We start from the raw sequence: 23,521 nt of genomic DNA, 5'->3' as shown, positions 1-23,521 counted from the left end.
CTTTCCGGTCTTAAAAATGCTGCAGTTCTTGAGGAACGCATCATGCAGTTCTCTGGCATTGTACTTTCCAAGATGCAGTTTTGTATTTGATTCCTCTAAGGATGGTGGGAGGGATGGAAAGCTGCCAGTGACTTGCTCTAGAGGATTTGCTTCTCTTTCATTCACAGATACGCATGAGTCAGCTGGAGGTTAAGGAGAAAGAGCTCAATAAGCTTAAACAAGAGAGTGACCAACTTGTCCTCAATCAGCATCCAGCTTCAGACAAAATTGAGGTGAGTTTCATGAGATTTTTACTTTTATCAAGGGAAGAAAGGGATACTTTTCAAAAAATAAGACTACCCAAGAAACAAGAAAGACTATACGAATGAGTAGTTTTTGCCCATTGCAAAGCCATGACAAGTTTATTTATCAACACCCTAGACCAGGGATTGGCAAACTTTTTCTGGAAAGAATCAAATAATATAATATTTTAGACTGACAAGCCATTTAGTCTTTGTTGAAATTAACTCTGCCATTGTAGTGTGAAAGCAACTGTAGCAACATGTAACTGAATGAATGTGGCTGTTTGCCAATAAAACTTTATTTATAAATGCAAATAGTGGGCCGGATATGGCCCTTGAACTGTAGTTTGCTGACCTCTGTCCTAGACTGTGATCTGTGGGATGTGCTCAAGGCAGACTCCTTGTCCAAAGGCTGACTCCCTCTACTGACAGTCAGTGGGCAAGAGCTTTTATGGACGGTGGGAGGGGCTATATGCAGAAATAGCACAGTCAGCTCTGATAGTCATCTCAAAATTAGTCATGCGGTGATGATTGGTGTTGTCCTGATGCTTTTAAGTACAGTTAGCCTTTAGTTTCAGGATCGGTTTGTTCACATTTATTTGAGGCCAGTTCTCAGAACTGCGGCAGCTTATGTCATGCCGACAATCTAGTCCTCATGGAGATGACCTCTTCCACCTGGTGGAGGTTTCAGTATGTACAGGACAACTCACAGGATATAGCCCTTGAGGAGGAACTTTGCTTATTGAATAAACTATTAATATTTAGTCATGTTGGACCGTATTCCTTTGTTTCTGCATTTTCTCACTTCTCTGATTAAGCTCATTGTTTGGGTAAAGTTTTTCCACAGACAAGAGGCAGTTTGAGGACATGAGCGAGGGGGTAGGGGGCACGGACCATAGGGTCCTGCACCATTTCTTCTTGAAACTCCTCATGATCTAACAGCTGAACAGGAATAGGACTTGATGCCCCTGCTTTATCCTTGTTCTGACTGGTCTGTTATGATTGGTCAGGAGCTATGTCATTTGGATGAATATTTTAACTAATACTTGTAAGGATACCCATTTGTTAAACTAGGTCTTTTTTTTTAACTGCACAGCTTACAGGATCTTAGTTCCCTGACCAGGGATTGAACCTGGGACCACAGCAGTGAAAGCTCTGAGTCCTAACCACTGGACCACCAGGGAATTTCCAACTTGTCTTAAAATTTAATTTCTATCATACCAAAAGGTTCCTGTTGGGAAATTCTAGTTTCAGTTTTTAGAAAAGACTTTACTTGATTTGGAATTAAATTTTAAAAACTGCTTTATACTTCTCATTGATGCTCACCCATCTGTGGATTGACGGATGCCTCTCTACGGCTGGGTGGTGGAGAGACTGCTGCTGTTCTCTCGTTTCAGGCCTACATGGACACCCTGCAGACCCAGTGGAGCTGGATTCTTCAGATCACCAAATGCATTGATGTTCATCTCAAAGAAAACGCTGCCTACTTTCAGGTTTTTATCCTCAGTAACCGTTTAACTGTCTTTGGGTCTTGATGCCTTCTCTTTTGAATGTGTTTGAAAAAGCACTGACAACAGTATTTACAATATTGCATAAATACTGTTTGTTGGGGTTTAGCTTAGAGGAGCGTAGACAAGTCACCTATCTTTCAGATAGTCTTGCGCGCGCCTGTAAGTTTCTGCTCTCATCTTTGCCTTTAACCACCTGTCAGATAGACTTGTAGGGAAGATACTCCTGCAAGTTGAAGTATTAGGTGATGCTGCGTGTTCAGTTGCTTTTAACTGATGTGGAGTCACCCCCGTCCTTCACAGTTTTTTGAAGAGGCTCAGTCGACGGAAGCCTACTTGAAGGGTCTCCAAGACTCCATCAGGAAGAAGTACCCTTGTGACAAGAACACGCCCCTGCAGCGCCTGCTGGAGCAGATCAAGGAGCTGGAGGTAGAGTCTCAGATGCAAGCCCTTTCCTCGGAATAAAATAAACGCACCCCCCCAGTGGATCCAGACTGCTGTTCGGATTTGTGTTGCTCTGCAGAGCAGTGAATGCTCAAAGCTCAAGCAAACCTTGTCTTCACTTTCAGTGGCTTTTCTCAAATACATTTCTCTGCACGCTTAGCTACTGTTGCAGATTACTTCTGCTTCAGTAGTTACCGTTGCTCTAAACAAAACGGGAGAAAACACTGATGACTTAACATGAAGATCCCTTTGTAAAAGTGTTGGAAAAGCGTACGTCACATGTTATCAGCATAGTCCTCTCACACAGTGATATGCTTTCCTGCCCCCCTAATTCATGGCTGTGTTGCCTGTGTAGTGGCTTCTTATGAAAGGTACCCGTGGTCCCTGCACACAAATGAATGGGTGGCTTTTTACAGCTAATGCAACTACAGCAGGGCCTAATTTGTATTGTCCTGATAGCTATAGGAATGCCATTTCAAGATCTCACCTAATTTTCAGAGAGTATGTACGTTCAAGGATGATTTTATTTGCAATTGCAGAGAGAACGGGAGAAAATCCTTGAATACAAGCGCCAGGTGCAGAGCTTGGTAAACAAGTCCAAGAAGATTGTGCAGCTGAAACCGCGTAACCCAGACTACAGAAGCAATAAACCCATTATTCTGAGGGCTCTCTGCGACTACAAACAGGACCAGGTGTGTGCTGTTACTCAGAATGCTGCCAAAGTTTTCCCTTTCTCTATGGATGGATTTCTGTCCATCGAGAGAGCAGAACTGAATTTAGGTTTCAGGGAACACCCTAGTAAATTCTTTTGTATACAAAGGCGAAGCTGTTGAAAGAATGGAGTGATTTTGTTCTGAATCATGTGATAATTATCAATAAGTAGGACAATAAGTATTTTTAAACTATTCTAATTCTGTTTTAAGGCTTAAGACTTCTTTTCTTCTGAGATTAAAAGCAAATAAGATACATGGCCACTATGCTGCATGTAAAGGGAATGTCATTGTGGATTTTATGCATTAAATGAACGAATCAGTTCTGTAGGCTCTATGGTCAATACAAACATTTATATGGAAAGATGGCTCCATTTTAGCAAGTTTTCATGAATTTCCCACAACTCTATATTCTTATAAAAATTATGGAGGATTTAATAAATGAAAATGTGACTAGTTGATGAGATGAACATTATAAAACAATCGAGTTTATTCTGCCATGCAGAAATGGTTTTAGAACTTGGCTGGAGAGAAGAAAGAAATTGAAATGGAGATCAAAATACCTACTTGTCAAACTTGTTATGTTAATAATTAACATAGATGTCATAATTTACCCATTTTAAGAAGCTATCTAATTAATTTAGAAAAGAAGCAATTTAGATGCTGGAGTTAATTTAGAAAGTTGTTTTTTGGGGGACCTGATACCAGAAATTTTTTGTTTTTATTTAAAAATTTTAACAAGTGAATGAGGTGTGATGTCCACACACTGAAATCTACTATATGAAACAAAAACTCACAAGTGTGGAAAAGTCAGGAGGTGAGTTTTTGCTTTATAAAAGGATTTATCACATCACCGGGGTACTGCCCTGGCTGTGTCCTGGAAAGTCACTCCTCCTAATTCCCTTCAGATACACCTTGTAGACTCACCTGTTGTATTTAAAGCATCAGTCCTGTTGGGTTGTGTCAAGGTCAGCTTGAATGGAGGAGAAATTAAAGTGTTTCAAAGCTGCAACACTTTGCGTGTTGTCCTTGTGGCTGCTTCTGTTCTTTTGAGCAAAAAGATACAAACGTGAGCCTGTGGATCAAGCCAAAACATGATGCTGCTTGCCTTGCAGAAAATTGTCCACAAAGGGGACGAATGTATCCTGAAAGACAACAATGAGCGGAGCAAGTGGTATGTGACCGGCCCAGGGGGCGTGGACATGCTGGTGCCCTCCGTGGGCCTCATCATCCCTCCGCCCAACCCTCTGGCCGTGGACCTCTCGAGCAAGTATGTAGTTCAAGTTCCTGCTGGCCGTGATGTGGACATGGGTGGGGAAAAGTGTGGCCGACCCCGGTACAAAAACTCAGACACACCGCTCCACACATCTGTCACCTACCCCAAAGTGGGATCCGGTGAAGGGCCCTTTGCCTTGTCTTGAGGTTTTATGTTGAAGATACTGTACTCATCATTGGAAGATGAAAAAGAATGTTTGACAGTAGAGGAACTCATCTTGACCATGCACTTGAAAGGCGTGGTTTCAGAATTCTTCCTCCTTTTAGGCAATTGGTAGTCTGACATATTGGAGAAGGGAAAGGCAACCCACTCCAGTATTCTTGCCTGGAGAATCCCATGGACAGTCCATGGCGTCACAAAATGTTGAACACGACTGAGCAACTGAACACACACACACACAGTCTGACATGTAGCCACAAACAGAATATGTGGCTAAACATTTCACATAAACATTTGGCTCATCAGTAAGTAGCTGGAACATTCGCTTGACAGGTTGTCCAGGGCAGATTTTCCCAAATGTTTTATAAAGGAAATCTTCAGCCCGTTCAAGGTGGGGTGAGCATAGCCCAAAGAATATTTCCAAACCCCAGAAGCCATCAGAGTTCTACGACCCAAGACCCATCTCTCCCTGCCAGTGTGCATGGAGTCAGACCTCTATCAATTAAAAAGTTGCTGACAAATAACCCAACCACCCCAAATTGTACTGTGTGTTTCAACCAAAATGATTCCAGTGTATCTAAACCCATGTCAGTCATTGAGAGTATACTTCTGGGTACTGGTCCAAATCCATCAAAATGTTGTTGTTAGTTGATAAGTTGAGTTCAACTCTTTTGCAACCCCATGGACTGGAGCCCAGCAGCTCCTCTGTCCATGGGACTTCCCAGGCGAGAATACTGGAGTGGGTTGCTATGTCCTTCTCCAGGGGATCTCCCCAGCCCAGGGATCAAGCCCGAGTCTGCAGCATTGCGGGCAGATCCTTCGCCGCTGAGCCGCTGGGGAAGTCCTCACTGAAATGCTGATGTTTTGCAGCTGTTCCATGTGCCCGTTGCTCTGTTAGTTCTCCGTTGAGCTTTCTGTGCCGTGGGGCCAGGTTTCCCCTTTGGGATGAACTTGGAGAGCCAGGCCCGCGTGTTTTTCCCTTGTGCCTCCTAGGATCGAGCAGTACTACGAAGCCATCCTGGCCCTGTGGAACCAGCTCTACATCAACATGAAGAGCCTGGTGTCCTGGCATTACTGCATGATCGATATCGAGAAGATCAAGGCCATGACCATCGCCAAGGTAGGTCCTCAGGACCCCCTTGCTGCCCAGAGGGGCTGCCCAGCCACTCCCTGCGCTGCGGTTTCTACCAGACAAACCTAGCTGTGCAGTTGATGCTTTTGGGGTCAGAAGAGAGTCAGCTGAGCCTTCCTTAGAGGTTCTAGTTCATCCAACACAGATGGGAGGAATGGCACCGGGCTGCTTACCAGACAGAGAACTAATTAAAGTTACCCAACAAGCCAGAAGTCCCTGGCAAAGGCATGTGGTCCTGTGATCCTCTGGGTCCCCTTCCCCTTAATAGACATAATGGAAAATGAGGTCATAATTATTGACTGGATAGCACAGAAGTAAAAGGTAGGGTAGGATTCTTGGAATCCAAAGCGTTAGCTACCCTAGACTGGTAGTTTTCAGATTGTGGTCCAAGAACCCCAGGGGTAGAGGTCCTCCGGGAGGACAGGGGCAGACGGCAGGGAGGGTAAGTCTGGGGGCTTCCCTTCACTCTTCTTAGTCAGAGCAGCTTTGCTGTGATCCACTTGACTCTTGGGGTTTCTGAGTCCTGTTTCCTTTGAAGAAGAAAATCTCATAGGAAGAAAAAAATTGACAACTCGCTGCTGTGGTTCTTAGGAGCAAGGTCTAAATCCTCAAAGACCTTTTCTGTCTTAATGGGTCCTTGAGGGGCGATGCCTCAGGCCACTACCCTCCGCTCCCCACCCAGCTTCCCTCCCACCGCCCCCAGCATGGTGCATTTCCCAGCAAACTCCCCTTGGCCACTGTGTGGGGCCGCCAGAAACACCTCCACCGGGTTTATTTCCAGCTGAAAACCATGCGGCAGGAAGACTACATGAAGACCATCTCTGACCTCGAGCTGCATTACCAAGAGTTCATCAGGAACAGCCAGGGCTCGGAGATGTTCGGAGACGACGACAAGCGGAAGATGCAGACTCAGTTCACAGATGCCCAGAAGCACTACCAGACCCTGGTCATACAGCTGCCCGGCCACCCCCAGCACCAGACAGGTTGGCTCTCTCTTCGCAGCCACCATACGTGCAGGTTTCGAAAGAAAGGACGTAGTTTGCCCAAATCTTGTTTTGGAATCACTTCTTTGAAAGATCACGTTTCAAAAGTCACTTAGGTTGGAGGAGAGTGGATGGCTAAGTCCCTTTGCTGTTCACCTGAAGCTATTAATTATCACAGCACTGTTAATCGACTGTACCCCAATACATAATAAAAAGTTCAAAAAGAAAGAAAAAGACACTAAGTTTTCAGAACCCAATCCAAGGAAGTAGCAACACTCTCATGCAGCCTAGCTGTTTTCTTGGGGCCTCGCACCCTTCTTGCCGGGAATTCTCTGATTTTTGTGGTCCTAACATTTTTACAGTAACCACGACTGAAATCACTCACCTTGGAACCTGCCAAGACGTCAACCATAATAAAGTAATTGAAACCAACAGAGAAAATGACAAGCAAGAAACGTGGATGTTGATAGAGCTCCAGAAGATACGCCGGCAGATGGAGCTCTGTGAGAGCAGGATGGCCCTGAAGAACCTCCTTCTGGCAGATCAGGGGTCTTCCCACCACATCACAGTGAAAATAAACGAGCTCAAGGTAGGCGCTCGTTATTATTTTGCTTGATTCCAGGTATATTTATATTTAACCGAGAACTAATGGAAAAAACCTCCTGGTTAAAACGTTTTTAGGTTTAAACCTATTGAAACCTTCGTTTTCAATACAAGGCTTCTGGCCCGACTTCCTTTTTCCTTTCCCATGCTTCTGAATTTGTTGAACAATACCAGGCTGGGGATTGAACTGTCTTTGCTGTTAGATGATGGGCTGCTGAATCAGGCTGCAGTGTTCCTCCTTTTCTGCAATATAGTGCTTTGTAGATTTCCGAAGTTTTCACAAGCATGAATTCGGCCTCTGCCTGAGACAGCGTATGATGTGGGTTAGACAGGTAGAAAGATATTCTTTGCAAACAGGAAATGGACGTGGAGAGATTTGGCTGGGGGAAGGGGTGTAAGAGCCGCGGAGCTGGGACTGCAGCCCAGATGCTTCGGCATCAGGCTCAGTCATTGCTTCTGCTCAGCCAGGCCTGGGCACGGCATTGGAATGTCTGAGGTGTACTTTCTAAGGGAGAGTGTTGATCAACCCAGTGCTGGTAAGGCCTCCCTGATGAAGGACAGGAAGGGTCAACTCTCTCTTGAATCATTCACATTTTGTGGGCTTTTTGAGGGCACGAAGGATGGTGACAGGCATACAGCTAAATCAAAGGCGCTTTCCTTCTCTCTGGACAGAGCGTACAGAATGATTCTCAAGCCATTGCTCAAGTTCTCAACCAGCTGAAGGACATGCTAGCCAACTTCAGAGGCTCGGAAAAATATTGCTATTTGCAGAATGAGGTATTTGGATTGTTTCAGAAACTGGAAAATATCAACGGCGTGACGGACGGCTACTTAAATAGGTAAACACGACCGACACTGACCTCAGATATTTGGCTTTTCTCAACCTTCATTTTGTGAGACTCCATTTGCTTTATGTGCTGGTTGCCTGTGGTTTGTCTTTTCATGAGGGACTCACATTTTCTGTGCTTCTGGGAGAGGATCCTCCAGCCTAGGGCTCCAGTCCCTCTGTTCTGATCTCCGGTGTCTCTTCTAACAAAGGCAGCCTCTTCAGGCCAGAGCTTAGCATTCTTCCATTAATGCAGTTTTTCTCTGCTTTAATATCATTCCCTTTTATGAAGAGTGACAAGAGCCAAAGTCTAATTGTGTCATCGGCAACTTTATCTGCCTTTTTGGCTCCCGACAGCTTGTGCGCCGTGAGAGCCCTCCTGCAGGCCATTCTCCAGACAGAAGACATGTTGAAGGTTTACGAGGCCAGACTTACGGAAGAGGAGACTGTGTGCCTAGATCTGGATAAAGTGGAGGCTTACCGCTGTGGACTCAAGGTAATAAGAGGAGTTTTAGCAGCAGCCCGGTTTATTTCGGAAAAAAATGCAGGAGCACTCAGTCCCCAGTGATAAAGCTTCGCTATGTCTTTATGACTTTGGAGGATTACTGGATTTTGTTGGCCACATGTGGTTGACATCAGCTGTTATCCCCAGAACGCTGTTGTCCAGAGCACGTTGGCAGGACCTACCTGAGAAGGTCGCTTGTAGTGAGATTAGCCTGGGGAATGCGAGTTAAGCCTAGTTAAGCTGGTACTATAGTACTGGGGTGGGCTTCCCCAATGCCTCAGCGGTAAAGAATCTGCCCAAAGAGACACAGGAGACTCAGGTTTGATCCCTGGGTCGAGAAGATCCCCTGGAGAAGGAAATGGCAACCTACTCCAATATCCTTGCTGGGAAGTTTCATGGACAGAGGAGCCTGGCGAGCTATGGTCCCTGGGGTCATAAAGAGTGGAGCATGACTTAGCAACTGAACCTAGTACTGTGGTACTTCTCAGAGCCTGAGATATGATGTTAAATAAATTAGTGTGTGGGTGCTCAGTCCTGTCTGACTCTGTGATCCCATGGACTGTAGCCCGCCAGGCTCCTCTGACCACGGGATTTCCTAGGCAAGGATACTGGAGTGGGTTGCCATTTCCTTCCTCAGGGGACCCTCCCATCCCAGGATCGAACATGTATCTCTTGCATCTCCTGCACTGGCTGGCAGATTCTTTAATGCTGTGCCACCTGGGAAGCCCAAATATATTAATAGATTTTATAATTTTCCAGGAATGGAATGGAGTGTGATATGTAGCATTCCTTAAGCCGACGTTCACATCAATTTTTTTTCCAATTCTTTTTTTTTCTTGAGTTAGCACAACAAACTAGGTCATTAGCACAAATATTAGGAAATGCAGTCTTTAAAGATATTTTCCTTGCGGTGTAGCATCAAGTGGGAAAGATGTTAATTTGTACTTTTTTTTTTTCTGCTGTGATAGAAAATTAAAAATGACTTGAACTTGAAGAAGTCCTTGTTGGCCACCATGAAGACTGAACTGCAGAAAGCCCAGCAGATCCACTCCCAGACTTCACAGCAGTATCCACTGTATGACCTGGACCTGGGCAAGTTCAGCGAAAAGGTCACCCAGCTGACAGATCGCTGGCAAAGAATCGATAAACAGATAGACTACAGGTGAGCCAGCCTCCTCCCACACTTTCTGCCCGTTTGGTTGTTCCCAATATAATGGCACTTGAAGTCATCACTAAAGAAAACAGTGGTTCTGGAGACTTCCTGGGTGGTCCAGTGTTTAAGACTCTGTGCTTCCAATGCAGAGGGTGTAGGTTTGATCCCTGGTTGGGGAACTGAAATCCTGTATGCCTTGTGGCTTGGCCAAAATCTAAAACAAGAGATCAGAGGTCTTGTTCTGTGTGTCAGTTTGGCATCCAAGGTGCTCTCTTCGCACACTGGCAGTTTTGTTGGGAGTGGAAGAGACCTCATCCCAGTAGCCAGGCTTGAACTCACATATGTCGGGTACCCTCCAGGCTCATAGGGAAATAAGGGAAGCCGCTGATCAGGCTGTTCTGTGCCCCCTAAACTCCTGTTATGACCGTTTATTGGAAGGAGTAGTGACTCTGAGGGAGCATTCTCCAAAATTTTGTGAAAATTAAATCTTATATTTAATACAAAAGAAATGCCTTACTACAAATGAGGATTTGAAAACATCTCCTGAAAACACCTCCTAAAAGCATCTTTATTGATATATAATTCACACGCCATGCAATTCGCCTTGAATTCACAGTTGAAAGTATACAATTCAGTTGTTTTTAGTAAGTTCAGAATGTGTAACCATTACCACATTCCAAGTTTAGAACATTTTCATCACCCTAAAAAAGAAACCCGGAAGACTTCCTGGCTGTCCACTTCCACTGCAGGGGCACAGGTCTGATCCCTGGTCAGGGAACTAAGGGCTTCCCTTGGGGCTCAGCTGGTAAAGAATCTGCCTGCAATGTGGGAGACCTGGGTTCAATCCCTGGGTTGGGAAGATCCCCTGGAGAAGGAAAAGGCTACCCACTCCAGTATTCTGGCCTGGAGAATTCCATGGATTCTGTAGTCCATGGGGTTGCAAAGAGTCAGACACGACTGAGCAACTTTCACTTAACTCTTCACTCACGCTCACAAGGAACTAAGATCTCGCACCTGCGTGGCATGGCCAAAACCAAAACGCCTTGTACCCACTGGCAGCTTGCCCTGTTTCCTCCCAACCCTTCAGCTCCAAACAACCACCGTTGTACTTGCTGGCTCCATAGATTTGCCTATTCTGGATACTTCATATGAATGGAAAGATACGATATGTGGTCCTTTGTGACTTTTTCTTTTTTTTCCATTTAGCATAATATTTCCCAGGTTCACCCATGGTGTAGTGCATGTCAGTACTTCACTTCTTTTTTCTGACTGTATAATATTCCGTTGCATGGCTATACCACCTTTTGTTTATTCTTCCATCATCGGATGTATATTTGGGTTGTTCCCAGTTTCTGGCTATGATGACGTGCTGCTGCAGACAATCACACGTTAACTTTTGTGTGAATGTATGTTTTCAGTTCTTGAGTGTGAGCCCAGTGGCATTGCTGGGTTGTCTGGTAACTCTGTGTTAATACTTCTGCAGAGCAATAGCAACACCATCTATGGGGTCGCACAGGGTCGGACATGACTGAAGCAACTTAGCAGTAGCAGCAGCAGCAGCAATGCTCTGATAATTTTATTATCTCTTATTATCACCAGATTATGGGACCTGGAGAAACAAATCAAGCAACTGAGGAATTACCGTGATAACTATCAGGCTTTCTGCAAATGGCTCTATGATGCCAAACGCCGCCAGGATAGCTTAGAATCCATGAAGTTTGGAGATTCCAACACCGTCATGAGATTTTTGAATGAGCAGAAGGTATAAGCAGATTTGTCACTGCATAGATTTCACTGGGGATAAGCTGTATTTTCCTCTGGTTTTCATAGCAGTACTGAGGTTTAAAGTGATAAGTTTTTTTAAAATGTATTTTATTGAAGGATAGTTGATTTACACTGATGTGTTAGTTTCAGCTGTACAGCAAAGTGATTCAGTTATACATAAATATACGTTCTTTTCCATTATGGTTTATTGTAGGATATTGAATATAGTTTCCTATGCTATACAGTAGGGCATGTTGGTTTTCCATTCTATACATAGAAGTTTGCATCTGCTAATCCCAGATTCTCAGCCTCTGTCTCCTACCAACACATACACTCAGCACCCACAGGTCTGTTCTCTATGTCTATGCATCTATTTTATTTCGTAGATAAATTCATTTGTGTCATATTTGAGATTGCACATATAAGTGATATTACATGGTATTTGTCTTTTTTCTTTCTGACTTACTTCACTTAGTATGAAAATCTCTTGGTCCATCCATGTTGCTGCAAATGGCATTATTTTGTTGGTTTTTTTTATGGCTGGGCAATATTCCCTTGTGTATATATACCTTATCTTCCTTATCCATTCGTCTGCTGATGGACATTAGGCTGTTTCCGTTTCTTCACTATTATAAATCGTGCCCTTATGAACATCGGGGTGTGTGTATCTTTTCATGAAATGATAAATCTTTAATACCACTAGTCCATTTGGGGAATGCTTAAATAATGCCCAGAGGAAAAGCAGTTGAGATATTTACAAAGAAATGCAATTATGAACATAGAAATAATGTTATGTTGTAGTAAAGTATCCTTACAAATTGAGTTAACAGGACTAGAGATGAGTGCTGACTAGATAGTAACCTCTTAGATCATAAGAAGTTGAAGATCTTTCTATTTTCTGAATAGAAAATATACTCATCTCCTGAGGTTTAACTGTGAGACTGTGGGGTCAGAACAGGTCTTAAACTGAGCCGGGGGGAGGTGGGGGGAAACAACAGTGGTTAAAGAATGAAAAAACATTTATTTTAAAATATGTGTACACTTTAACATTTGTAAATATTTTCTTTTCTGTGTAGAACTTGCACAGTGAGATAAGTGGCAAACGAGACAAATCAGAAGAAGTACAAAAAATTGCTGAACTTTGTGCAAATTCAATTAAGGTATGTTGGTTTCAGAAAGCGTGTTTGTGTTTCATCAAGAATATTATGAACGGTGTTTGCGTTGGCAGCATGTGTATTAAAATGGAAATCATACAAAGAAGATCAGCCCAGCCCTGTGCAAGGATAACATGCAAATTCATGAAGTGTTCTGTGTTTTTTTAATTAAAAAGAACATTATTGACTCTCTTCTGATTCGCTTTAAAGATGATAAACTCCTTGAGGACAGCAGTTATGGCTTTTGTGTATTCTCTCCTGAACAAACCATAAACACTTGTGATCCATTAGCTTGAATTCATTATACGCTGGCAGTATTTACGGCAGTGGGCTGGTCTTCATTTTTAGACTGGTGGTGTGTGCAGAAATCTCCGTTTAGCTTAAAGATGTGCCACTGGTTTAATGCTATTGTATGATGCTTGGACACTAGGAGCATGTTATGGCCTTTGGGGTTGGACATCAGAAGTACAGTGTGGTGATTTAAAACTGGAATTGTAGCTGCCAGTGACTCCTCTTAAGTCAGTTGTGTATGTTTTTCTGAAATGTCGTTATTCTGCAGGATTATGAACTGCAGCTGGCATCATACACCTCAGGACTGGAAACTCTGCTGAGTATCCCTATCAAGAGAACAGTGATTCAGTCTCCTTCTGGGGTGATTCTGCAAGAGGTAGATAAGTCATTACCTCTCTCTGAGAGCCTGCCCCTCCGTCTGCATCTTCTTCCTTCCCTGTCCCCTTCCTGTCTTCCCCACCCTCCCTGAATTAATCTCTTGCTATTTGGAGGGTTTCCGTTCAAAAAGGTTTAATAGGTTATCCTCTCTCTAGTGTAAATCATCAATATAAGATGTGCTTTAGGAAATGATCAGTGAGAAGTCTGGGTCAGTCTATTTATACATTAGACTCTTTGCAGAAACTGGGCTTAAATTCTGGGTTTATTGAGGTTTTTTATTCCATTTAAAAAGTGGAAAATATCTAATCAATTTCTAAAGACAACTTCTTCTCAAAGATATCAGAGCATCACCCATATCAGATGGTTTAGGGGCATACCCTAGAGGGATGAAGATAAAATGCATGGTATAGGCCCTTGGTTTTATTGCACTTTATTGTTTTATTGGATTTTGGAATTAGCACAGATGAAAAGAGGGAGCTCACTCTTTAAGCTATAATTTCACTATTGGACTGTTTAGAAACAGAATTGGTCAGCTCGCATAGGGCTTCTTGTGAATGCAATGTCATTGACTGGTCCTTGCGTATCTTTCCTCCAAGGCTGCAGATATGCATGCTCGGTACATAGAGCTTCTTACAAGGTCCGGAGACTATTACAGATTCTTAAGTGAGATGCTGAAGAGTTTGGAAGATCTGAAGGTAATATACTCACTTTATTTCCATGGACGATTGAAAAGAAAATAGAATGGAACTTAATTATTACTGCCTCGTTGGGTTTAACTTTTTCGTTTGCATTGGGGTACAGCCGAGTAGCAAACAATGTTGTAATTGTTTCACATGAACAGTGAAGGGACTCAGCCATACATACACATGTGCCTCTTCTCCCACAAGGCCTCCTCCCTTCCAGGCTGCCACATATCATGGAGCAGAGTTCCATGTGCTGCACAGCAGGTCTTTGTTGGTTATCCATTTTAAATATAGCAGTGTATACATGCCCTTTTTTTTTTCACTGCCTCATTTTAACATGGACGCTCCTTGGTAAAACTGTATTTCCTCTAAATAGTGTAATACAGTTTGTTCATAAATCAGGTATCAGTCCTATTCTCCAGTTCACTGCACGAAATGGACTGAGGTCATATTTTCAAAATTATAGCTATTTTACTTTGCCAAAACCCCCAGGAATTTCATTTAACGTTTGGTCAAGGAATTAGCTTTATTTCTTTGTGTGAAATTAAGAACACCCAGGACTCGCTGGATTTGAATTTTTCACATCAGGTGATTGTTGAATTTACTTCTCGTTTCTAATGCTTGTGCTGAGTTTATATGGAAGCTTACTTTATGCCTGGAAATTAAGGACGCATAATTTAGGAAATCATAAGCTTTTGGTCTTGAAAGAAATTCCTTCATTTGTAGATATTGAAGGAAGCTGAAACTCAAAGAGGGTAAGTCCCTTACTAAGATCATGCAAGCACCCAATGGAAGAATGACAAGAGTACGGATTTCTTGAGTTTTTTTGCCAAGTAGCTTTTGCCTTGTATCATTCTTTATGTGCTTGTCTGTGTGTGCGTGTGTAGTTGTGTAACAAGAAGTGAAGAAAGCACCTGGGTCTGCTGGGGAGGAAGTACCACTTCTTTCTTACGATGTCGAGGTATGTTTCTTTCAACACCCTCTCCGGTTTCCCTTCCACAGCTGAAAAATACCAAGATCGAAGTTCTGGAAGAGGAGCTCAGGCTGGCCCGAGACGCCAACTCGGAGAACTGCAATAAGAACAAATTCCTGGATCAGAACCTGCAGAAATACCAGGCAGAGTGCTCCCAGTTCAAAGCTAAGCTCGTGAGCCTGGAGGAGCTGAAGAGACAGGCTGAGCTGGATGGCAAGTCGGCCAAGCAAAACCTAGACAAGTGCTATGGGCAGATCAAAGACCTCAACGAGAAGATCACACGGCTGACGTATGAGATTGAGGATGAGAAGCGCAGGAGAAAGGCCGTGGAGGACAGGTTTGACCAGCAGAAGAGCGACTACGACCAGCTGCAGAAAGCGCGGCAGAACGAGAAGGAGAGCCTCGGCTGGCAGAAGATGGAGTCTGAGAAGGCCATCAAGGAGAAGGAGTTCGAGATAGAGAGGCTGAGAGTGCTGCTGCAAGAGGAGGGTGCCCGGAAGAGAGAGTATGAGAGTGAGCTGGCCAAGGTAAGAAACCACTATAATGAGGAGATGAGTAATTTAAGGAACAAGTATGAAACAGAGATTAACATCACCAAGACTACCATCAAAGAGATATCCATGCAGAAAGAGGATGATTCCAAAAACCTCCGCAATCAGCTCGATAGGCTCTCGAGGGAGAACCGAGATCTGAAGGAGGAGATCGTCCGTCTCAATGACAGCATCCTGCAGACCACGGAGCAGCGGAGGCGGGCCGAGGAGGACGCCCTGCAGCAGAAGGCCTGCGGCTCCGAGATGCTGCAGAAGAAGCAGCACCTGGAGATAGAGCTGAAGCAGGTCATCCAGCAGCGCTCCGAGGACAACGCCAGGCACAAGCAGTCCCTGGAGGAGGCGGCCAAGACCATCCAGGACAAAAACAAGGAGATCGAAAGGCTCAAAGCTGAGTTCCAGGAGGAGGCCAAGCGCCGCTGGGAATATGAAAATGAACTGGCTAAGGTAAGGGCCAATTACGACGAGGAAATCATCAGCTTAAAGAACCAGTTCGAGACGGAGATCAACATCACCAAGACGACCATCCACCAGCTCACCCTGCAAAAAGAAGAGGACACCAGCGGCTACCGGGCCCAGATAGACACCCTCACCAGGGAAAACCGGAGCCTCTCAGAAGAAGTCAAGAGGCTGAAGAACACTCTGGCCCAGACCACGGAGACCCTCAGGAGGGTCGAAGAGAACGTCCAACAGCAGAAGACCACTGGCCTGGAGATGTCGCAGCGGAAACAGCAGCTGGAGATTGAGCTCAGGCAGGTGACACAGATGCGGACGGAAGAGAGCGCCAGGTACAAGCAGTCTCTGGACGACGCTGCCAAGACGATCCAGGACAAAAACAAGGAGATTGACAGGTTGAAGCAGCTGATCGAGACGGAAGCCAGCCAGAGGAAGTGCCTGGAGGATGAAAATGCCAGGCTACAGAGGGCGCAGGGCGAGCTGCAGAAAGCTCACAGCAGCGCCACCGAGACCATCAGCAAGCTGAAGGTGCAAGAACAGGAGCTGCTGCGCCTGAGGCTGGACTATGAGCGGGTGTCCCAGGAGAGGACCGTCCGGGACCAAGACATTGCCCGCTTCCAGACCTCCCTGAAGGAGCTGCAGCTGCAGAAACAGAAGGCGGAGGAGGAGCTGGCCAGGCTGAAGAGGGCGGCCTCCGAAGACTCCTCCAAGAGGAAGAAGCTGGAGGAGGAGCTGGAGGGCCTGCGGAGGACCCTGAAGGAGCAGGCGATCAAGGTCACCAGCCTGACCCAGCAGCTGGAGCAGGCGTCCATTGTGAAGAAGCGGAGTGAGGACGAGCTGCGGCAGCAGCGGGACGTGCTGGACGGCCACCTGCGGGAGAAACAGAGAACCCAGGACGAGCTGCGGAGGCTGGCCTCTGAGGCTGAGGCCCTGCGGCGGCAGCTGCTGCAGGAGCAGGAGAGCGTCAGGCAGGCACAGGCGCGCAACGAGCACTTCCAGAAGGCCATCGAGGACAAGAGCCGGAGCCTGAACGAGAGCAAGATCGAGATTGAGCGGCTGCAGTCGCTGACCGAGAGCCTCACCAAGGAGCACCTGATGCTGGAGGAGGAGCTCCGTCAGCTCCGGCTGGAGTACGATGACCTCCGGCGGGGCCGCAGCGAGGCCGACCACGACAAGAACGCCACCATCGCGGAGCTCCGGAGCCAGCTGCAGATCAGCAACAACCGCACACTGGAGCTGCAGGGCCTGATTAACGATTTACAGAGAGAGAGGGAAAACTTGAGACAGGAAATTGAGAGATTCCAAAAGCAGGCCTTAGAGGTATTCACAAATATTTGATCGCCGCTTGTTGCCGCTCCACTAATCCCCTCCGCGGTCCTCTCTGCCGGGCTGAAGGCTTGCAGCCCTCTCACGTTTTCTCTTTGCTGCTGTCTGTCCTCATCAGACCTGCGGTGGAGTGATTGCGGTGCAGTTGGCCCGTCTCTTCTCTCACCGGTGTTCTCTTTGTAACCCACGCTGGCTCTGCCTTTCGAGCCTCCACCGTGTGTAAGAGCTGACATCTCTTCCTCTTGATGTTCCACGCTGTTTTCTAGAAGACGGCGGCTCTTACCTTGTGAGCTGTGACCTACGTTTGTAGTTAAAATCTTCCTAAATAAAAGCCATGTTAAAGGGCTTTTTGAGCCATGTTAAATTGCACGCTTTCTATACAATTTTTAAATCACTTTCCTTGCTTGCTTTTTATGATTTTTCTGCATGCATTATTCTATGCTCTTTTCATCCTGGCCCTAATATGTTTCTTTTTGTTTGGCTTTTCTTTTAACCCCTAATTTTAACACTTCTTGAACTTCTAACACGTTTGACTTCTGTAAACAATATTTGTGTGGGGCTGGGGGTGCAGGGGTGGATGTGTCCATAGATTTGTATAGCTTTATTAAACACGTCAATATAGCTGTAACAGGTGGCATGTAGGTACAGCAGGTGTGATAACCTGGAAAAAAATTCACCATATTTGTTCAAACCATAATTACCATTAAGAGTAAACCAGGTATACAACTGCTCGTATCTCCTATGGAAAAGTATAGTGAGTATAGAAGCCATTTATCAAAGTGGCAACATATATGTTCAGACTTTTTTTTTCCCACGAACTTGTAAGATAAAATAACAGTACAACTAAGGAAAGAGGGAAAGGGCAAATAAGTAACTATATGTTGTATAAATATAGGAAAAGAGGTGAAATGGTGATAGTCCTATGATGTGATCAAACCATTTTTTTTTTTTTTTTCCATTTCTTTCTTTTGCATTTTAGGCATCTAATAGGATTCAGGAATCCAAGAATCAGTGCACTCAGGTGGTGCAGGAGAGGGAGAGTCTCCTGGTGAAAATCAAAGTCCTGGAACAAGACAAGGCCAGGCTGCAGAGGCTGGAGGAGGAGCTGAGTCGCGCCAAAACAGCTCTGGAGGCGGAAAGCAGGGTGAAGCAGCGCCTGGAGTGTGAGAAACAGCAGATCCAGAATGACCTGAACCAGTGGAAGACGCAGTACTCCCGCAAGGAGGAGGCCATCAGGAAGATCGAGTCGGAGCGAGAGAAGAGCGAGAGAGAGAAGAACAGCCTTCGGAGCGAGATCGAAAGGCTGCAGGCGGAGATCAAGCGGATCGAGGAGAGGTGCCGGCGGAAGCTGGAGGACTCCAGCCGGGAGACGCAGTCCCAGCTGGAGACGGAGCGCTGCCGGCTGCAGAGGGAGATAGACAGGCTCAAGCAGCGCCCCTATGGGTCCCACCGCGAGACCCAGACCGAGTACGAGTGGTCCGTGGACTCCTCCAAGCTGGTGTTCGACGGGCTGAGGAAGAAGGTGACAGCCGTGCAGCTGCACGAGTGCCAGCTGATTGACAAGGCGACCCTGGACAAGCTGCTGAAGGGGAAGAAGTCCGTGGAGGAAGTCGCTTCGGAGCTCCAGCCTTTCCTTCGGGGAGCGGGAGCCATTGCCGGGGCGTCCGCTTCCCCGAAGGAAAAGTACTCCTTGGTGGAGGCCAAGAGAAAGAAGTTGATCACCCCGGAATCCACAGTCATGCTCCTGGAAGCCCAGGCAGCCACGGGTGGTATAATCGACCCCCACAGGAACGAGAAGCTGACGGTGGACAATGCCATCGCGCGGGACCTCATCGACTTCGACGACCGCCAGCAGATCTACACGGCGGAGAAAGCCGTCACCGGCTTTGATGACCCGTTTTCCGGCAAGACCGTGTCTGTGTCAGAGGCCATCAAGAAAAATCTGATTGATCGAGAGACTGGAATGCGTCTGCTGGAAGCCCAGATCGCTTCGGGGGGTGTGGTGGACCCCGTGAACAGCGTCTTTTTGCCGAAAGATGTGGCCTTGGCCCGCGGGCTGATTGACAGAGATCTGTATCGTTCCCTGAACGACCCCCGGGATAGTCAGAAGAACTTCGTGGATCCAGTCACCAAAAAGAAGGTCAGCTACATGCAGCTGAGGGAGCGGTGCAGAATCGAGCCACACACCGGACTGCTTCTGCTATCAGTGCAGAAGAGAAGCATGTCCTTCCAGGGAATCAGACAGCCCGTGACCGTCTCTGAGCTGGTCGACTCTGGCATATTGAGACCGTCCACTGTCAACGAACTGGAGTCGGGTCAGATTTCTTACGACGAGGTTGGCGAGAGAATTAAGGACTTCCTCCAGGGTTCGAGCTGCATTGCCGGCATCTACAATGAGACCACGAAGCAGAAGCTCGGCATCTACGAGGCCATGAAAATCGGCTTGGTCCGCCCCGGCACTGCCCTGGAGCTGCTGGAAGCGCAGGCGGCAACTGGCTTCATCGTGGATCCCGTGAGCAACTTGAGGTTACCGGTGGAGGAAGCCTACAAACGGGGCCTGGTGGGCATCGAGTTCAAGGAGAAGCTCCTGTCTGCAGAACGAGCCGTCACCGGGTACAATGACCCTGAAACGGGAAACATCATCTCCCTGTTCCAAGCCATGAACAAGGAGCTCATTGAAAAGGGCCATGGCATCCGCCTGCTGGAAGCGCAGATTGCAACCGGCGGGATCATCGACCCGAAGGAGAGCCATCGCCTGCCCGTCGACATCGCCTACAAGAGGGGCTACTTCAACGAGGAGCTCAGTGAGATTCTCTCAGATCCGAGTGACGATACCAAAGGCTTCTTCGACCCGAACACTGAAGAAAACCTTACGTATCTGCAGCTGAAAGAAAGGTGCATCAAAGATGAGGAAACTGGCCTCTGTCTCCTTCCCCTGAAAGAGAAGAAGAAACAGGTGCAGACCTCCCAGAAGAACACCCTCAGGAAGCGCAGGGTGGTCATCGTGGACCCGGAAACCAACAAGGAGATGTCCGTGCAGGAGGCCTACAAGAAGGGCCTCATAGACTACGACACCTTCAAAGAGCTATGTGAGCAGGAGTGCGAGTGGGAGGAAATAACCATCACCGGCTCGGACGGCTCCACTCGGGTGGTCCTGGTGGACAGGAAGACAGGCAGTCAGTACGACATCCAAGACACTATCGACAAGGGCCTCATCGACAGGAAGTTCTTCGAGCAGTACCGGTCGGGCAGCCTCAGCCTCACTCAGTTCGCTGATATGATCTCCCTGAAGAACGGCGTGGGCAGTGGCGTGGGTGGCGGCGTGGGCGGCGGCGTGGGCGGCAGCAGCAGCACCGGGGGTGGCCTCAGTGATGATGTCTTTGGCGGCTCTCGACACGAGACCGTCAGTAAGATCTCCACCATCTCCAGCATCAGGAATTTAACCATCAGGAGCAGCTCCCTGTCTGAGCCCCTGGAAGAATCCAGCCCCATCGCAGCCATCTTCGACACGGAAAACCTGGAGAAGATCTCCATTTCGGAAGGGATAGAGCGGGGCATCGTTGACAGCATCAGCGGGCAGCGGCTTTTGGAGGCTCAGGCCTGCACGGGCGGCATCATCCACCCGACCACGGGCCAGAAGCTGTCTCTCCAGGATGCAGTCTCCCAGGGCCTGATTGACCAGGATATGGCCACCAGGCTGAAGCCCGCTCAGAAAGCCTTCATTGGCTTTGAAGGAGTGAAGGGCAAGAAGAAGATGTCGGCGGCAGAGGCGGTGAAGGAAAAGTGGCTTCCCTATGAGGCCGGCCAGCGCTTCCTGGAGTTCCAGTACCTCACGGGGGGCCTGGTGGACCCCGAAGTACAAGGGAGGATAAGCATGGAGGAAGCCATCAGGAAGGGGTACATCGACGGCCGGGCAGCTCAGAGGCTGCAAGACACCAGCACCTATGGCAAGATCCTGACCTGCCCCAAAACCAAGCTGAAAATATCCTACAAGGATGCCATCAACCGCTCCATGGTGGAAGACGTCACCGGCCTGCGCCTGCTGGAGGCCGCCTCTGTGTCCTCCAAGGGCTTGCCTAGCCCCTACAACGTGTCCTCTGCCCCGGGCTCCCGCTCGGGCTCCCGCTCCGGGTCCCGCTCGGGCTCCCGCTCCGGCTCCCGCTCCGGCTCCCGCAGTGGGTCCCGGAGAGGAAGCTTCGATGCCACAGGGAACTCCTCCTACTCTTACTCCTATTCCTTTAGCAGCAGCTCGATCGGGCACTAATGATCCGTAGGAAAGGTGGCTAGACCTTGGCGCTCATTTATATGAATTTTCACTGTATTCAAAAATAGAGCAAACCGCGTGCTTGCCGGATAGTGATAGAACTTTTTAGGCTTCAGAAAACATAGCCAAGGGGAGGGGGGCGGAAATACATGGTAGAGGCTGTTCTGGCTTTTTCTCTTCTTAGCTCATCTGAACTAATGTAACACACTGGACGTAGTATCTATGAAGTAGTGGTAGTTGGTTATAAGGATAGCACAGATTGAATCTAGAGTTTGTTTCCTCTCTTCTGTGTTTAGATTTTTGATCACTGCTTCTTGAACTTCTTTTGGCCAATAATGTAGATTTCTATGCTTGGAGAAGAAAATAAAATTGACCTTACAGTCATCGGTCTGCTTCTCATCTAAATATTTCTATTTTATGTGTTAGGAGGAAATTACCCTACCCACCCCCCCACCCCCCCCAAAAAAGAACCCCTCTGAAACTCAAACATTTGGAATAAGTCTCCTTGGATTGCATGACCCATGACCCCATATATTCTTCAATGTACCTGTTTGGTTTGGTATTAGTTCGACTGTATATGCATGATAGTAACAGTCTTTGCTTTTCTTCTATCAGAGTTTCCTGTTTATTTTGCTTGTCATTGTCTATGTACTTTCAAAAGGTGTCTTTATGAAGTTTGCTATTCCAGCAATAAAGTTTTAAATGTTTGAAGTTTTTGCGTTTTGATTTCATGATATGTTCATACACACAAGGGCATTTAGCAGAAGCTTTTTGTTTTTTGTAAAATATGTCTAAAACTGTTTACTAAATACCTATTAGGCTCCCCTAGTGGCTCAGGTGGTAAAGAATCTGCCTGCAATGCAGGAGACCCAGATTCAATATGAAAGATCATTAAAAAGCTGTTTTAGTTCTGAATTCTTGTTCGAAGTTGGTCTTCTGTTTTTTCAACATTTCTGTACTAGGTAGAATTTTGGAAAGAAGCCTGTGTAAAGAGGCCAGGTCAGAGGTCTGCAAACACTTCTAGTTTATTCTGGGCAGTGAATAACATAGGCTAATTCACAGTCATACCCTTTAAAAACATGAAGTGGCTAAGATTCTATGTTGGGTAGCCTTAAACTACATGGTTGCATTTTTGTTCCCTAAGAGGAAAGAATTGATTTTGAATCTGTGAAACAGATTCCAGAAGAGTTCTTGGTTCTCTGTTGAAGCCTATTCTTCAGATCCAAGAAAACTAGTTATATCACATTAGGGGCCCAACGGTTATGACCTCATTTAAACTTACTCTGTAAACGCCTTGTCTCCAAATAGTCACGTTGGAGGTTTTGGCTTCAACCTATGAATTTTGGAGGAGACACAACTGAGTCGATCCTAAAGGCCTAACTTAGAACAGTGGTCAGGAGACCTCTTTAGGAAATGGTGATGAACAGAGCAACCTGAAGCCGTGTAAAGGAGTTCTTTGGGTTGAAATGGTACACCTGCTCCAAGCCGCTGCCAGAGTTGCATTAAGTTCTGAGCTGAGAGGGCCAGGTCCTGGAGAGTGGACATACTTGACCTAGGCTGAGGTTTGATCTGGTTCACATACACTACATCCACAGGAAAGGGAAATTTTCAGTGACGGTCATCACTTCACATCCAAAAATAGTCTCACATTTTCCAGGAGGCTTGGCAAACTATGTAAATACAAATAAAAAGTAAGGATGCTGTGGGCCGAGTGCGAATAGAATGCTTCTTACAGCACACCCAGTTGTGCTACGGGACTATTTCCATATTATTAACTTTATTTGTGTGTGTGTGTGAGAGAGAACTCTGCTATTTACCTTTGAAAACAGTTGCTCACAAAAGTATCCTCCACTGTTTCTTTGCCTCATGGAAACAAGTGCAAAGGAAAGCAAAGATTTGGCATCAGGCTTGGGGAAAAGAAAAAAATAAAGAAGGATTAGACTGTAGGAGTTATTAAAACTATTTGGGGAAACCAAAAGGGCTGATAAAGTGAACTTGGGTTAATCAAAACAGGGAAGTACTTGAGGGCTAACAGGTTACATCAAAGAGACCCAGGTGGTTATAGTGGTTTCCACTGGCCAAACTTGGAACCATTTCAGTCAGT

The 23,521-nt window shown here is 46.4% G+C and overlaps 1 protein-coding gene and 2 non-coding genes across 4 annotated transcripts in view; 2 read left to right on the top strand and 1 right to left on the bottom strand.

Moving 5' to 3' along the window:
• DSP (desmoplakin) overlaps nt 1-22,128 on the top strand; it is a 43,731-nt gene extending 21,603 nt beyond the window's left edge. Inside the window, exons 8-24 of one of the 2 annotated variants that reach the window (XM_027958464.3) lie at nt 168-272; nt 1,679-1,774; nt 2,093-2,218; nt 2,773-2,925; nt 4,059-4,213; nt 5,372-5,498; nt 6,292-6,493; nt 6,856-7,082; nt 7,769-7,935; nt 8,280-8,418; nt 9,396-9,589; nt 11,180-11,342; nt 12,421-12,504; nt 13,058-13,165; nt 13,764-13,862; nt 14,853-15,350; nt 18,133-22,128. In XM_027958464.3, coding sequence (XP_027814265.2) covers nt 168-272; nt 1,679-1,774; nt 2,093-2,218; nt 2,773-2,925; nt 4,059-4,213; nt 5,372-5,498; nt 6,292-6,493; nt 6,856-7,082; nt 7,769-7,935; nt 8,280-8,418; nt 9,396-9,589; nt 11,180-11,342; nt 12,421-12,504; nt 13,058-13,165; nt 13,764-13,862; nt 14,853-15,350; nt 18,133-21,417 — 5,928 coding nt within the window. In that variant the 3' untranslated portion in view covers nt 21,418-22,128. Of the gene's footprint in view, nt 1-167; nt 273-1,678; nt 1,775-2,092; nt 2,219-2,772; nt 2,926-4,058; nt 4,214-5,371; nt 5,499-6,291; nt 6,494-6,855; nt 7,083-7,768; nt 7,936-8,279; nt 8,419-9,395; nt 9,590-11,179; nt 11,343-12,420; nt 12,505-13,057; nt 13,166-13,763; nt 13,863-14,852; nt 17,148-18,132 lie in introns of both variants that reach the window. The other variant, XM_027958463.3, reaches the window with a different exon arrangement.
• On the bottom strand, nt 1,393-1,465 carry TRNAE-UUC (transfer RNA glutamic acid (anticodon UUC)). The gene has a single exon. It is a non-coding gene; the product is annotated as a tRNA-Glu (tRNA).
• On the top strand, nt 12,557-12,662 carry LOC114109752 (U6 spliceosomal RNA). Its single transcript, XR_003586333.1, has one exon. It is a non-coding gene; the product is annotated as a U6 spliceosomal RNA (small nuclear RNA).
• Nucleotides 22,129-23,521: the final 1,393 nt, after the last annotated feature.

The sequence above is a fragment of the Ovis aries genome, chromosome 20 (assembly GCF_016772045.2).
Source record: "Ovis aries strain OAR_USU_Benz2616 breed Rambouillet chromosome 20, ARS-UI_Ramb_v3.0, whole genome shotgun sequence".
In the NCBI taxonomy this organism is placed as follows: Eukaryota; Metazoa; Chordata; class Mammalia; order Artiodactyla; family Bovidae; genus Ovis; species Ovis aries.
The sequence above is the reverse complement of the archived record's forward strand: the minus strand, read 5'-3'. Positions and strand labels throughout refer to the sequence as shown.